Source organism: Crinia signifera, chromosome 6 (genome assembly GCF_055691185.1).
Source record: "Crinia signifera chromosome 6, ASM5569118v1, whole genome shotgun sequence".
NCBI lineage: Eukaryota > Metazoa > Chordata > Amphibia > Anura > Myobatrachidae > Crinia > Crinia signifera.
Genome location: NC_139222.1, coordinates 75,820,164 through 75,832,551, shown reverse-complemented (window position 1 = coordinate 75,832,551; position 12,388 = coordinate 75,820,164). Strand labels below are relative to the sequence as shown.

Below are 12,388 nucleotides of genomic sequence, written 5' to 3'. Positions count from 1 at the left end.
CGTCAATTTCCACTTTTACTTCACCCAAGTCTCCTATCTGGGGCAGCCACGCTGGCTGAAACCTCCAGTACTGATATCCTCTTAGTGGCTCAGGGTCCAATTGTACCATCACTGGAGAATGGTCTGATATTCCTCGAGGTCTATACTCTATATGGGTGATACTATTGAGTACATTCCTGGAGGAAAAAATCATATCAATCCTCGAGAAGTTGTTAAACGTGGGTGAATAACAGGAAAACTGACGCTTCTCCGGAAACCTTTCTCTCCAGACATCGTACAGACCCATTTCTTCAATAAATTTAGCAAAATTACTTCTCCCCTTCTGATTTCCCCTTCTGGGGCTCCATATGTCCAACCCATAATCTATCACATTATTGAAGTCCCCCAAGCAGATACAAGAGTTATCCGGCCTAGCGGCGATAAATTCAAGTGCATTTCTGAGTACATCAAAGCGAAAGGGCGGTGGTACATAAACTGATAGAAGGTTAAACCTTGTTGTGTTTATCAACCCCTCTATAAACACATATCGACCGTTATGGTCGATCTGTGCAGAGATATGCTCATATACCACCGTCTTTTTAATTAAAATCGAGACCCCACGAGAGGCTGAGGTATATGGGGCATGGAAAGCTTGCGCAATCCAAGGTCGTTTTAGGGACGTTAATTTGTCTCCCCACAAATGTGTCTCTTGTAGACAGATAATATCGGCCGCTAAAGCCTTGCATTGCCTAAGAACTAAAGATCTCTTGGTCTTATTATTTAAACCGCGGACGTTCCAGGTCATAATTTTAACCATTTACTGTTTTTTGTTCTTGAGAATTTGCAGGCTTTCCCAACTTTTGAACTTCATATTACCAAACATATAAACATTTCTATGCTTTATATTGTGGTTGTATTTGGCCTCAGTCCTCCTCATCAACTTGTGGGGGTCGCAGGACAGGGTCTCCCTAATGCAGACAAACAAAAAGTAATATACCCACCCTTCTCCCTCCTCCCTGTATAACCTACCCATTGAGGCATACCTTTGACCTTCCCCCCAATCTTTTTCTTCCTCCTCTTGGGGCTCTTTACTTATTAACCACTTCTGACGTGGTGGGAACCCCCGGCATTAGCCTAAGTCGTTGAATGTACAATACTGAGACTCTAAGGAATCAGTGGGAACCCTGAACAGCTGCCACTATTCTCTAACCTGTCTGGTCCGAGACAGTGAGGTACTGTTTAAAAAATTTTTGACTGGTGTGACTAAGCTTGCCATTCCAGTGGTGGAACTTGGCCCGATCAGGACATTAAGGTGCTGTCTGTATAGTGGTGTAATACAGGTCTGCCGTTTGTATTTCGGTTTGCAGCAACAGTATTACTGAGATAATAGGGCACGGTAAAAGGTAACTACAGCAGCTTTGTAAACTCAAACTCCTCTATACTAAAGTTGACTTCTGGAGTGCTGCTCAGGGAGCTATTAGCCCAAGAACTATATAATACGAAGGCACACCGCTAGAATAAAAATGGTGAAAGGCAACCAAAATACGGCGGCGGCCCGTTTGGAAAAATTCGCCCGCACCCAAACACAAGCGGCAAACAACTCTCAGTCTGCTACACCGCAAACAACACCTTCTAAAACACCCTCTAAACAAACCAGCCAAACCCTTGTCCCAGAAGAAGTTACACTGCAGCAGGTACTGGATGCAGTAAACAACTCTGAAGTACGATTGTCAGAACAGATCAACAAACTGCAGTCAGATATCATGCTGATCAGGGACGACGCCCAGAAAACCAGGGACAGGGTTTTGGAGAGGGTCTCAACCACGGAGGATACAACGGGCCCCTTACAGGCCCAAGTTAACACAATATCCAGTCAATTATCGGATCTCCGCATAAAATTCACAGATATGGAAGGACGGTTGCGGCGGAACAACGTCAGGTTCGTGGGCATAGAGGAAAGAGCAGAGGGAAGAGAGCCCGAAAAATTCTTGGAAGAACTGCTTAAAAAAGAGTTTGGGCAGGAGAATTTCTCCGCACAATTCTCAATTGAGCGGGCGCATCGAGTTCCAGCACGTCCACCTATACCTGGAGCATTCCCTCGTACCCTCATAGCCAAGTTTCTCCACTTTAGGGACCGCGACAGAGTTTTGAAACTAACTCGGGACAAACCAGACTTTGGGCTCAACGGCTCTAAGATAGCGGCCTTCCCGGACCTCCCGCAAGAGGTTCAGAGGGATAGGGCCAAGTTTCGTAATATTAAAATTAGGCTGAGAGAGCTTGACCTCAAATATGCTATGCTGTACCCCACAAGGCTTAAAGTGATGGTTAATGGAGAATCAAGATTCTTCACTGAAGTATCTGAAGCAGCTATATGGTTGGACACTACATACCCTGCCAAAAAAGCAATTGGTAATTGAGTTGATGGGAATTTGGGGTAAAATGGCTGTATAGACACGGTAATAACAGCTAAAAGGCAGCTGGAGTAGGGAGACGGGGTAAAAAAACAGACCTATAAATATTAGGGTGGGCCATCTTAGGAAAGGATTTATATAAAAAAAAAAAAAAAGGGTGGAGTACACAATAATTTGAGTGACATGCCTGCGGCATGTAGCATTTTGTGCATCTGAATAGCCTTCCACCCTGGATCTCCCAGAACATTTCCAGTACTTTCATCACAACTGTGACTCTATGAATGCACATAGTGTAACACATGCGCTGTATGCGATTTCTTTTTAGAATATTGTTAAAGGAAAAATCGGTAGTATAAAAATATTGCTCGTATGAATGAACTGCAGCATCGTGTGTGTCTCACTATAAAGTTCTGAAGCTCTATGGTGCACACGCATCGAACAAGAAATTAAGTGCAATTCCAGTTCTGGATATTTTAGGGACAGGATGGAGGGACACATATTTTATGGTAATGCACTTAATGTTCGTGATGATCATTAGGTTAAGCAGAACCACATATTTTTCACATTAATCAATCGAGGTCACTATCCTGTACATACACAGGGACACCACCAGCAGGACACTTGGAGCATATTACTGCTTTACTTACACAGTCCGATAATACCAGTTCATAAAGATAAATAGCATGGCAGCTAGAAACAGGAGTATAGCCAATATGATGATTGCCATCTGCAAATACAAAAAAAGGGCATATACAATAAATATAATGAAATTAGATGGAGTTTACAGCGGTCATTTTTAAAGGGGCAAAAAATAATATACTGTATATAACCTAGAGCTGCTAAATCTATCATCCGTTTATTCTAATCTGTTAGACACTTGTGCGAATTCTCCCAAGGGAAGGTCAGCTTCCTGGGTGGCAGGATCGCATACGATACACCATATGTCAGGGCTGGGCAACACAGGCCCTCCAGATGTTAATGAACTATACATCCCAGGATGCTTAGCATTAGTTTTGCTATGTAGCCATGCTGAAACTGATGCAAGGCATGCTGGGATGTGTAGTTCATCAACATCTGGAGGGCCGGTGTTGCCCAGCCCTGCCTTATGTGGTTATTTTGCTTACAATGGGGTTGAGTGCAAATTAGGCCTAGCAAAGGGTGCAAGATCGGTTTATTTGGGTGCCATTGCCAGCAATGGAATGGCACCTCGCACCCTTTGGAGCTAATAGGATTGAACCCAGTGATTTCTGCCTCAATGTGCACGGGACCAGGCATCGGATCAGAATCAGAGACAAAACACATAGGATTTGACAATTTTCACCTGATTTCTCGGCCTAATGTGTCAGAATCAGGAAAAGGACCCAAAGTGCAAAAACATGGCAGCTTAAAAGACCTACCTGCAAAGCAGTCAGGTCCTCTGTCGCTCCAGGTGAAGTAGCTGGTTGGACATCCAAAACATTGTAGTTGCGAAAAAGATTACGTAACTGTTCTTTATTCTCATCGATCATCTGTATAACTCTTGGGGGACAAAGAAATATAGATTGCACCAAACTATACTAAGATGTAGTTCTAAGATAAAGTTCATACAAAGTTAACAGAGCTGGAATTGTGAGCTCTGACTCTTAAGCTAGACCAAATGTGACTGCATTAACAAGTGTTCTTCTGACTGTACATACACTGCACCGCATGCACACAATCACATATGTAGCTGGAAGAACACCATATTCTGTCATGCGCATGCTGAGGGAAACCTATTTCTGTTATATCACTTGCACCTAGAACCTCTTGCTTCTCAAGAGCACACAGCGCTGGGGGCAATGCAGTCAGAGATATTCTTGATGCTCAGAATATTGGCAGATACTTGCATTATAATTCGGTCCACTACTGGTGTACTGCCATGGTTGCAGGAAACGCCAAATAAGGCTCAAAATTCCACCTTTTCCTATAAATATAGTTTTAGTGGATAATGAGCCGGATTTGGATTTATACACTAACTCAACAATGGTTGGTGCATGTTGCATGGTCGGCGCTTCTTGTAGCACCTTAGTTGCAGAAATATTGATACAGTGTTTGTAGGGCAGTACCTTGGACTGCTGCACATAACAGGGGCATGTTTTGTAATCATACAGAGCCCAGGTTTTGCGCCTTCTAACACAGACTTCCTGGAAGTAACCTTCCAGTTCCACAATCCAGCATAAGTAAGCTTCGGCTAACGTAGACTGGCAGAGGTGGCTGCGATGATGGAGATTATGATCCGATGCTGCATGTTAGGACACAGCCCTTGGACCACAGGAGAGGTCTTTCACCTACAGATGCCACCTGTTACATTTGCATGTTACTGTAGTTGTAAATTGTCACTTCCCTGCAGCTTATAATCAGAATCAGAGCCAATGATATTTAGTTAATTTATTATATTTTTTCCCATTTAGGCAATGCTCTCACAGGTTTAAGAAATATACATGTGCTTATCTATCATTACTAAGTACAATTTTGTTATACATTTGCATCACCACTACAATATTCTATTTTATTCTGGATTGCCACATCAGATTGCTAAAACAAATGTCAACCTTCCATTAAACCTTGGGTTTCTGACAAAAATGATACTGACCTCCCTTAGTGAATTAATGCTGCCCTTAAAACATAAACTCCTGGCAATTCTTGTACATGCATTGTTTAGCATAAATTTCCATGTCTGTTTCCTACCATGGCCCTCACTGTGTGGAGTTTGTATGTTATCCCTGTCATTTCTTCATGCAATCCAAAAATATACTGGCAGGTTGTCCCCAACCAAAAAATGAGTGTAGAAGTGTTTGGGCAGATTAGATAGGTCAAGTGGTTCGTATCTGCCATCAAATTCTATGTGTTTCAATTTATTGTTTACTATTGCTCTTCAATAGTGAAAGAAATAATGCAACAATAAAAAACTTTGGATAGTACAAACCAATAGTATAAAATGTATGCAAGCTGCTTACCGTTCCACATCAAGAATTCTGTTGGTGTCACGATTTACCACGTGAATCAACATGTCAGTTTGTGCGAAGTTCACTCTGCCTTTTTTGTCTACGTGGAACTTCAGAAGAAACCAAGAAACACATTATTGGTAATCAATATTCCCTCTAATTTTACAAAGGCTGCGTGCAGCAAAAAATATTGGCTGTGCAACTTTGGATGAAGTTTTTATATTTTTGTGCGTCACATATATATAGAACTGGAAAATGACGTTCAGCATTTGTGTCAACTTTACTTCAAAATGATATTAAACATTCAAAACACAGCACACAATGTAGTTAATTGGTGAAACACACATTGAGTCTACAACTGCAAAAAGGGGACCATTGCTGCTTTGTGCGCTCTGTTGTAATGTCTGTGTGCGCACTCGGCGAGTTGTGTGCGGGCGCACACTGTTGGTAATGTGTATTGTGATTGGTAATTACATTAAGTAACTTGTGAACCCAACCTAAATGTAGAAAATGTAATTTTTTTTCCATCAAATCCCACATACATACTTCTAGTAAAAAATATAATTGATCTACAGATATGGCTGCTGCAAGGGTGACTTTTATGCACCAGTATGGCAGCGGGCACACAAATGTCACCAAGCATGTTGTGCATGCGATGTGAAAGGGCTACTTGATGCCCTCGAATTTATAAATCTATTTTCTATATGACAAAATGTGCACATAAAAAACTACTTTTCCTCTAACAGACATATGGGACATACAGTATGTCTATAAGAAATGTAAGTGGTTGGCATAAATCCCAAGCAGGAAATGGAGAAAAACAGCCCAAACAGAAAAAGTACAGGTATGGATCATTGGGTAGACAGCAACTAAGTCGACATGCATTAAGGTCGACATGACAAAGTCAACATGCAGGAATGTCGACATGACTGAAGGGCGACATGTCATTAGGTTGACACAAGCATTAGGTCGACATGGGGTTTTCACTTTTTTGTTGTCCCACATTTCGACACAGTCGACATGAACACTGAAACGTAGCACCGCTGCACTCGCCATGCTTCGGGCATTATTTTATGCTCTCACCATGGATGGTAGGGCATGAAATACCGCCTGTTGGCACATGTCGGCTAAAAAAAGGTGAAAAACCCCATGTCGACATTTCCCATGTTGACCTAATGACCTGTCGACCTAACCCATGTAGACCTTCCTGCATGTCAACCTAGTGGTGTCGACCGAATCCTTGTAGACCTAGTGACCGTATCCTAAAAGCACAGTACTTAACATTCTATGTAAACCTTGACATGTGTCTATATGGTACAATGAGCACTCACTACTCATAATTACCTGTACATCATCTGTATTGACAATGGCTCCTGTAATATTAGATAGCAAGCGGATAAATTCCTCCTCAAATTCACGCACTCTATCCGGGATCTCATTGATTACTATCTTTAAGCGCTGGTCATCGCGTAAAATGTATATACCAACGACTGCAGTATCGTTGTGCCCAGCCAGGTCAGAAGCCATGATATCCACCACAAAATAACCAGGATTGTATGCAGTAAATAGGTCAAAAGTGCGAATAATACCATCAACGTTACCTGTCACAACAGAAAGAATAAAAATGTGTAAGGCGATTCACTAGACTGATGATCTTGTGGTGTTTTGTTGGCATTTTGCTTTTCATATGGTACATGGGAGAATGCAAGAAATGTTAGTCAATAATGTCACTCTGTTACTGTTGTTTTGATGTGGCAGGAGTGTGTCAATGTTCCAGATTATGGCCATCATGAACAACATGGAATAAGCTACATTGTTCAAAATAGTAGAGAAGGTTTTGTAACTATGGGCCTAATACTGATTAATTTGGAACGGGGCGAATTTGGTCCTGTTCCGATGTTTGGGGGTCTACGTATGCGCAAGTGTGTATTGCACATGTGCAGACCCCGGCAACAAACTGCCTCAGCGAGATACAGTCGCGGGACCGATCGTTGCAGTGGGTGGCTGTGGTGGGCGGCGGAGGGATTGAGGCTCACCCATGGCTCACCCCAGCATTTTATGGATGTCCCCATGCAAATGGCGGGCATTCCCATGGGTACATAGTCAGGCCGATGCCTGCTGGGAGCGTGGCATCGATGTCAGAAATCAGCTATTTGCAAAGGCAGGAGACATCATTTGAAGGGATGTGTTTTTGTTACACCTCCCCTCGCATGTTACCGAGGGGATTTGGCAGCTGCAGGTTGGTAGACAGCATCTCAAGTGCACGGTAACGCAGCTTAGTGAGCCAACCTGAATGGGGCCCTACAATAAACATAGTTATGGGAATGTTTGATTTCAGGCATGCTATCTGGGCTAATGCTCACAGCAGACTATATATATATATATATATATATATATATATATATATATATATATATATATATATATATATATATATATATATATATATATATATATATATATATATATATATATATATATGTGTATGTATATTTTACACACACCTGCATTAGATGATTAGCACCTTTGTCTTGAATCTTTCAAACAAACTAGGGAGCAAACGGCTTTTGGGAAGCAGAGATAATCTCAACACGGAACTATAGTGTGCTATAGTGACAAAATACCACATTGCACGCCTCAATTTAAAAATGTTATTTACTAAATTTAATGAGTACTTTTCCCATACATTTAACCTCCTCCTTGCAGTTTTAACATTAAGAATACTTTCTGCTAGTGGTGCTTCAAGAGATGAGGGGGCCCATGTACAGGATCCGATTGGGGTACAGTTGACTGGAATTGTGCCAGAGTCTACTGCATATGTGCAGGTCTCTGGGAATATGGCTCCCTTACTGCATTCCTGAGGACACCTCTATTGCTCATGCGAGAACCACCAGAAAATGGGCATAGTGGCCATTTTTCCTGTGATTTTTGCAGCTGCACTGCCAGCCGACAGACGGACAGAGAACGGAGCCTGTGTGCAGGCTGTGTGGTGTGCAGGCCCCCTTCGACCCAGGGGGTGTGGAGGTGTGCACCGCACACCTTGAACCCATTGAAGTGCTTTCTGCATTTTCAAAACTCTATAGTTTAAAAAAGGTATACACAGCTAAGCTTCTGACATTGATTTTTTAAATGTTCTAATAAATGTATTATAATGTATGTATTAATAATGTAGGTTACATTTTTTTCTATGGTTCTGTGACATAGCATCTAGAAATAAAATAAATATCCTTACCAATGACAAAAATAGTTTTCACTTCTTCTGAATAATTAGAGTTGAGTTTAATATAGTGAATGCCCAGGATATTATAGAACACTAGACTGTTGTTTCCCACATCAGCATCAATTGCTAAAACTTTTATAAGTTCAGAACCCACTTTGGCATCAGTTGCAACGCCTGGAGACAAAAACAACACAAAGAATACAAAAAAGTCAAAACTAAAAGCTTAATAAAAAAAACAATATAGTAACACAGACTGACACACCAACCAGAAAATTAAAAATGACTAGAAAATAAACAATTGCTACAGACTGCTACAGAGATACTTGTCTGAACTTATTTATTTAAATAGAATAAAACAAGATAATTGCAAAATATCACCATGAAAAACATTTTGAAAGAAAAAGTTAAACTGCCCTCACATTTACTTCAGCTGGTACTTTAGGAAAACCATAAGTGTCCTCCTAAGACAGGGATGGGGAACCTTTGGCCCTCCAGCTGTTGTTGAACTACGCATCCCAGCATGCCCTGCTACAGTTTTGCTATTTGGCTATGTTCAAACTGTTGCAGGGCATGCTGGGATACGTAGTTCAACAAAAGCTGGAGGGCCAAAGGTTCCCCATCCCTGTCTTAAGTCAACCCAAAAGATGATTACCGTATGATACTGTATGTATTAATTATTAAATATCAAATAAACAGTATTCATTGAAGACTTAAATTATTTACTAAAGAATACATTTCATTATTGAGCCTTACCAATAAATTGCTATAGTCTATCACTAACTAATGCATAAGTATAGTATTTAAGGATAGTTACCTAAATGGATTACATGGTACAAATCTACTTATTACGGGGCATATTTATCACAATCCATACTTGTAATGCAGATGTGCTATTTTACACAGGTTTAATAAAAAAGAGATTGGCTCCGATAAGACATGGAAGCAGTAAAGACATGGTAGCAGTATTAGAACGTAACGCTATAGTATATTTGGGGGAAACGTTTTTTAAACTTAAAATTGTCTGTTTTCAGCGATTATCCTGTAAATACTGTTTGATAAATAAGCCCCAAAATATTTCATTATCTTAAACAAATTATAGATCAAATACTGGATGCCCAATATAATGACATTAGCTATCATAATGTAATACTAACATTGTACAATTTAGACTATATTACAATTTAGACTATATAGTGCAGATCTGCACTATAAAGTCTATGCAGCCAAGACTTTCTGGCTGCGATACGGGAGCGCGCATCGGGATCGGAAGGGTTAAAACCCATGCACATTGTACAAGTGTGTACACACCATTTATGTTATTAGTAGTAAAAGAAATGTATTCATTAGCATTGTTACTTTTTTAATAGATTATTCATATAGCACCAGCATATTCCATTGCACTGCAAAATAATATTGCAAAATATTAAAACAAGTGTCTGTGTTGACTACACATTACAGGCCTGCTTGCACATTTACAATGTATTGGAAAATCAGATTTCCAGGTGCAGCTAGACTGTTCTGTTAGTGGATCTTATAGCGCCACTTGTCACAGCTTCCACTGCAATGATCATGGGGGTCAGTAGTTTGGCTATAGAGAGTTGTTATTCATGTACTTGGTGGAGGGGAGGGAAAGGCAGCAGTGGCGGCACATGTGGTAAACAAAATGTACAGTATTTAGATAATGCCTTGAGCATGGCCTGGTGGTGTAAAGTGGCATACACACAGGGCAACTTGTGCTAAGCAATGAGCAACTTGAGTCTCCCAGTGGCTAGATCTTTCGCACATTGCGACGTGTGCTGAGCGATCTATGATAACCAGTGGTCTTTATGCACATGCCAGGCGATCTAGCTAGATTTTGCCTGCATGTTCTAAAGATCTGAGCAGGTGATGGCAACACGCAGGACTGCGCATCACCATCTCTCTGGGTTGTACACACGGAGCAATTCGTGCTTAATTCTAGACAGATCTAGACAGATTGCTTAGAAAATAGGAAAAAAATCGCCCCGTAAGTCTGTTTAGGGAAAGAACAGTAGACAGGAATGCCAATCGATGCCAGAGATAAAGCATGCCCTGATGACTGTACTAGAGAAATGTGTAAGGAACAGCAGATAAGTTTGTGGGTTGTCTGGCGCCTATTGGTATCATTGATATTTATTATATTTGTATTGTCACATTCGTTTTATATAATGGCTGTTTTTTGATTGACTCTCATTGGTTCCAGTTTTCATAAATAGTTATGTATACTTTGCTGGCTATAGCATTTACAGACTGATTTCCATACTCCTGTTTGCTGCTCAGGTTTGAGGATTTCACCTTGTCTGCTGCCCAGACCAACTCTCACCTGTGACTCTGCCAGCAATAAGAAATTTAAGAACAAAGCTCTGGAAAGCTATCCTATGCATTCTGTCAGATTGCAATACCCATAAAGACTGGTTTACCGACTGGCCACAGAAGTGTTATCTGCTGCAGAACCCTATTCATACAGATTATGGAACCTCAATTGATGCAGAAATCTTCAGTTTTCTATAAAACTGCATTGAAACAATAGGCCATTGTTACAGTATACAGTACTATGACTTATTAATTAAGGCATGTACTCTTCTATATTGTCTAAGTGTATTGCCGGTGCCATCCCAACTGCAGGTATGCCATCTTACATCTAAGATGACTTTGTATGTTTATGCTGTGGGCGGCCTTGCTATTCTTTGCATATCAACTAACATATGAATCTGTCAACTTATTGTTTATTTGTCATTGCTTCAGGTTAGTCCTTTATTGATTTTACTATTCCATCATGTCAATCACTACTGGGTTAAGCCCTGGGGACAACTAAATAGCAGTGGTACCTATAACTGGTAAAGTACTCAAGATTGGTTCTATTAAATGATCATGTGGAGCGTTTCATGACAATGGTACTATCACGGTGCCCATCACATCGCAGACCATAAGGCATGCGATGGTATGTGATGCGATTGGCACCCGATGGTATACAATTTAAATTTGTATACAATTGTATATGGCATACAATGCGATGCGATTTTAAATTGTATAAGCACCCTAATGGGGGCTTACAATGTTAAATGCACCCCCACTATGAATGTAAACCCGAAGCGTGGCGAGTGGACACGGAATACATGTAAATTAATACGCGTGCGCTCGCCACACTATATAAAATCACCTCCACGCCGGTGTGAATAGTGGGGGTATGAAAAGGCTGTAGGACGCGTACTGCCGCGCTCGCCACGCTTCAGGTTCATGTTCATAGGTGCATTTAACATTGTAAGCCTTCATTAGGGTGCTTATACAATTAAACATCGTATAGGGGGTTTATACAATTTTTAATCGCATCGGGTGTATGGCATGCGATGCAATGTGATTATATGGTGTGCGACCAAATATCGTGGGCGCCGTGCTAGTACACAAGTACCATGGGCCCTAAGGAATAGCCTGCAAGATGTAGGCATTAGTTCAATTCTGGTGACTGAGGCCATCTTTTTAAAAGCATCAAACATTTAATAGGTAACAAAATCACACATGTGCCTACCTATCACAGGCCATTAGATAAGGCACCATACTTAGGGCCAGATTCTCTAAGCTTCAAAAGTGATCAAATGGAGAGTGATAAACTGCCAGCCAATCAGCTCCTACCTGCCATGTCACAGACTGTGTTTGAAAAATGTCAGAAAGGAGCTAATTGGCTGGCTGTTTATCACTCTCTATTTTATCACTTTTGAAGCTTAGAGAATCTGGCCCAAAAATATATTAGAACTGTTGGAAGTGAGATATCCTTCTTGAATTAGAAGAAATAAAAGTTG

At 40.9% G+C, this 12,388-nt stretch overlaps 1 protein-coding gene across 3 annotated transcripts in view; it reads right to left on the bottom strand.

Annotated features, from left to right (window-relative positions):
• The window catches only part of CDH23 (cadherin related 23), a 914,269-nt gene that overhangs the window by 17,969 nt on the left and 883,912 nt on the right, over positions 1-12,388 (bottom strand). For all 3 annotated transcript variants that reach the window (XM_083146306.1, XM_083146304.1, XM_083146305.1), the window contains 5 exons: positions 8,586-8,747; positions 6,698-6,954; positions 5,366-5,463; positions 3,788-3,908; positions 3,038-3,117 (listed from right to left, as the gene is read on the bottom strand). In XM_083146306.1, coding sequence (XP_083002432.1) covers positions 3,038-3,117; positions 3,788-3,908; positions 5,366-5,463; positions 6,698-6,954; positions 8,586-8,747 — 718 coding nt within the window. The remainder of the gene's footprint in view (positions 1-3,037; positions 3,118-3,787; positions 3,909-5,365; positions 5,464-6,697; positions 6,955-8,585; positions 8,748-12,388) is intronic.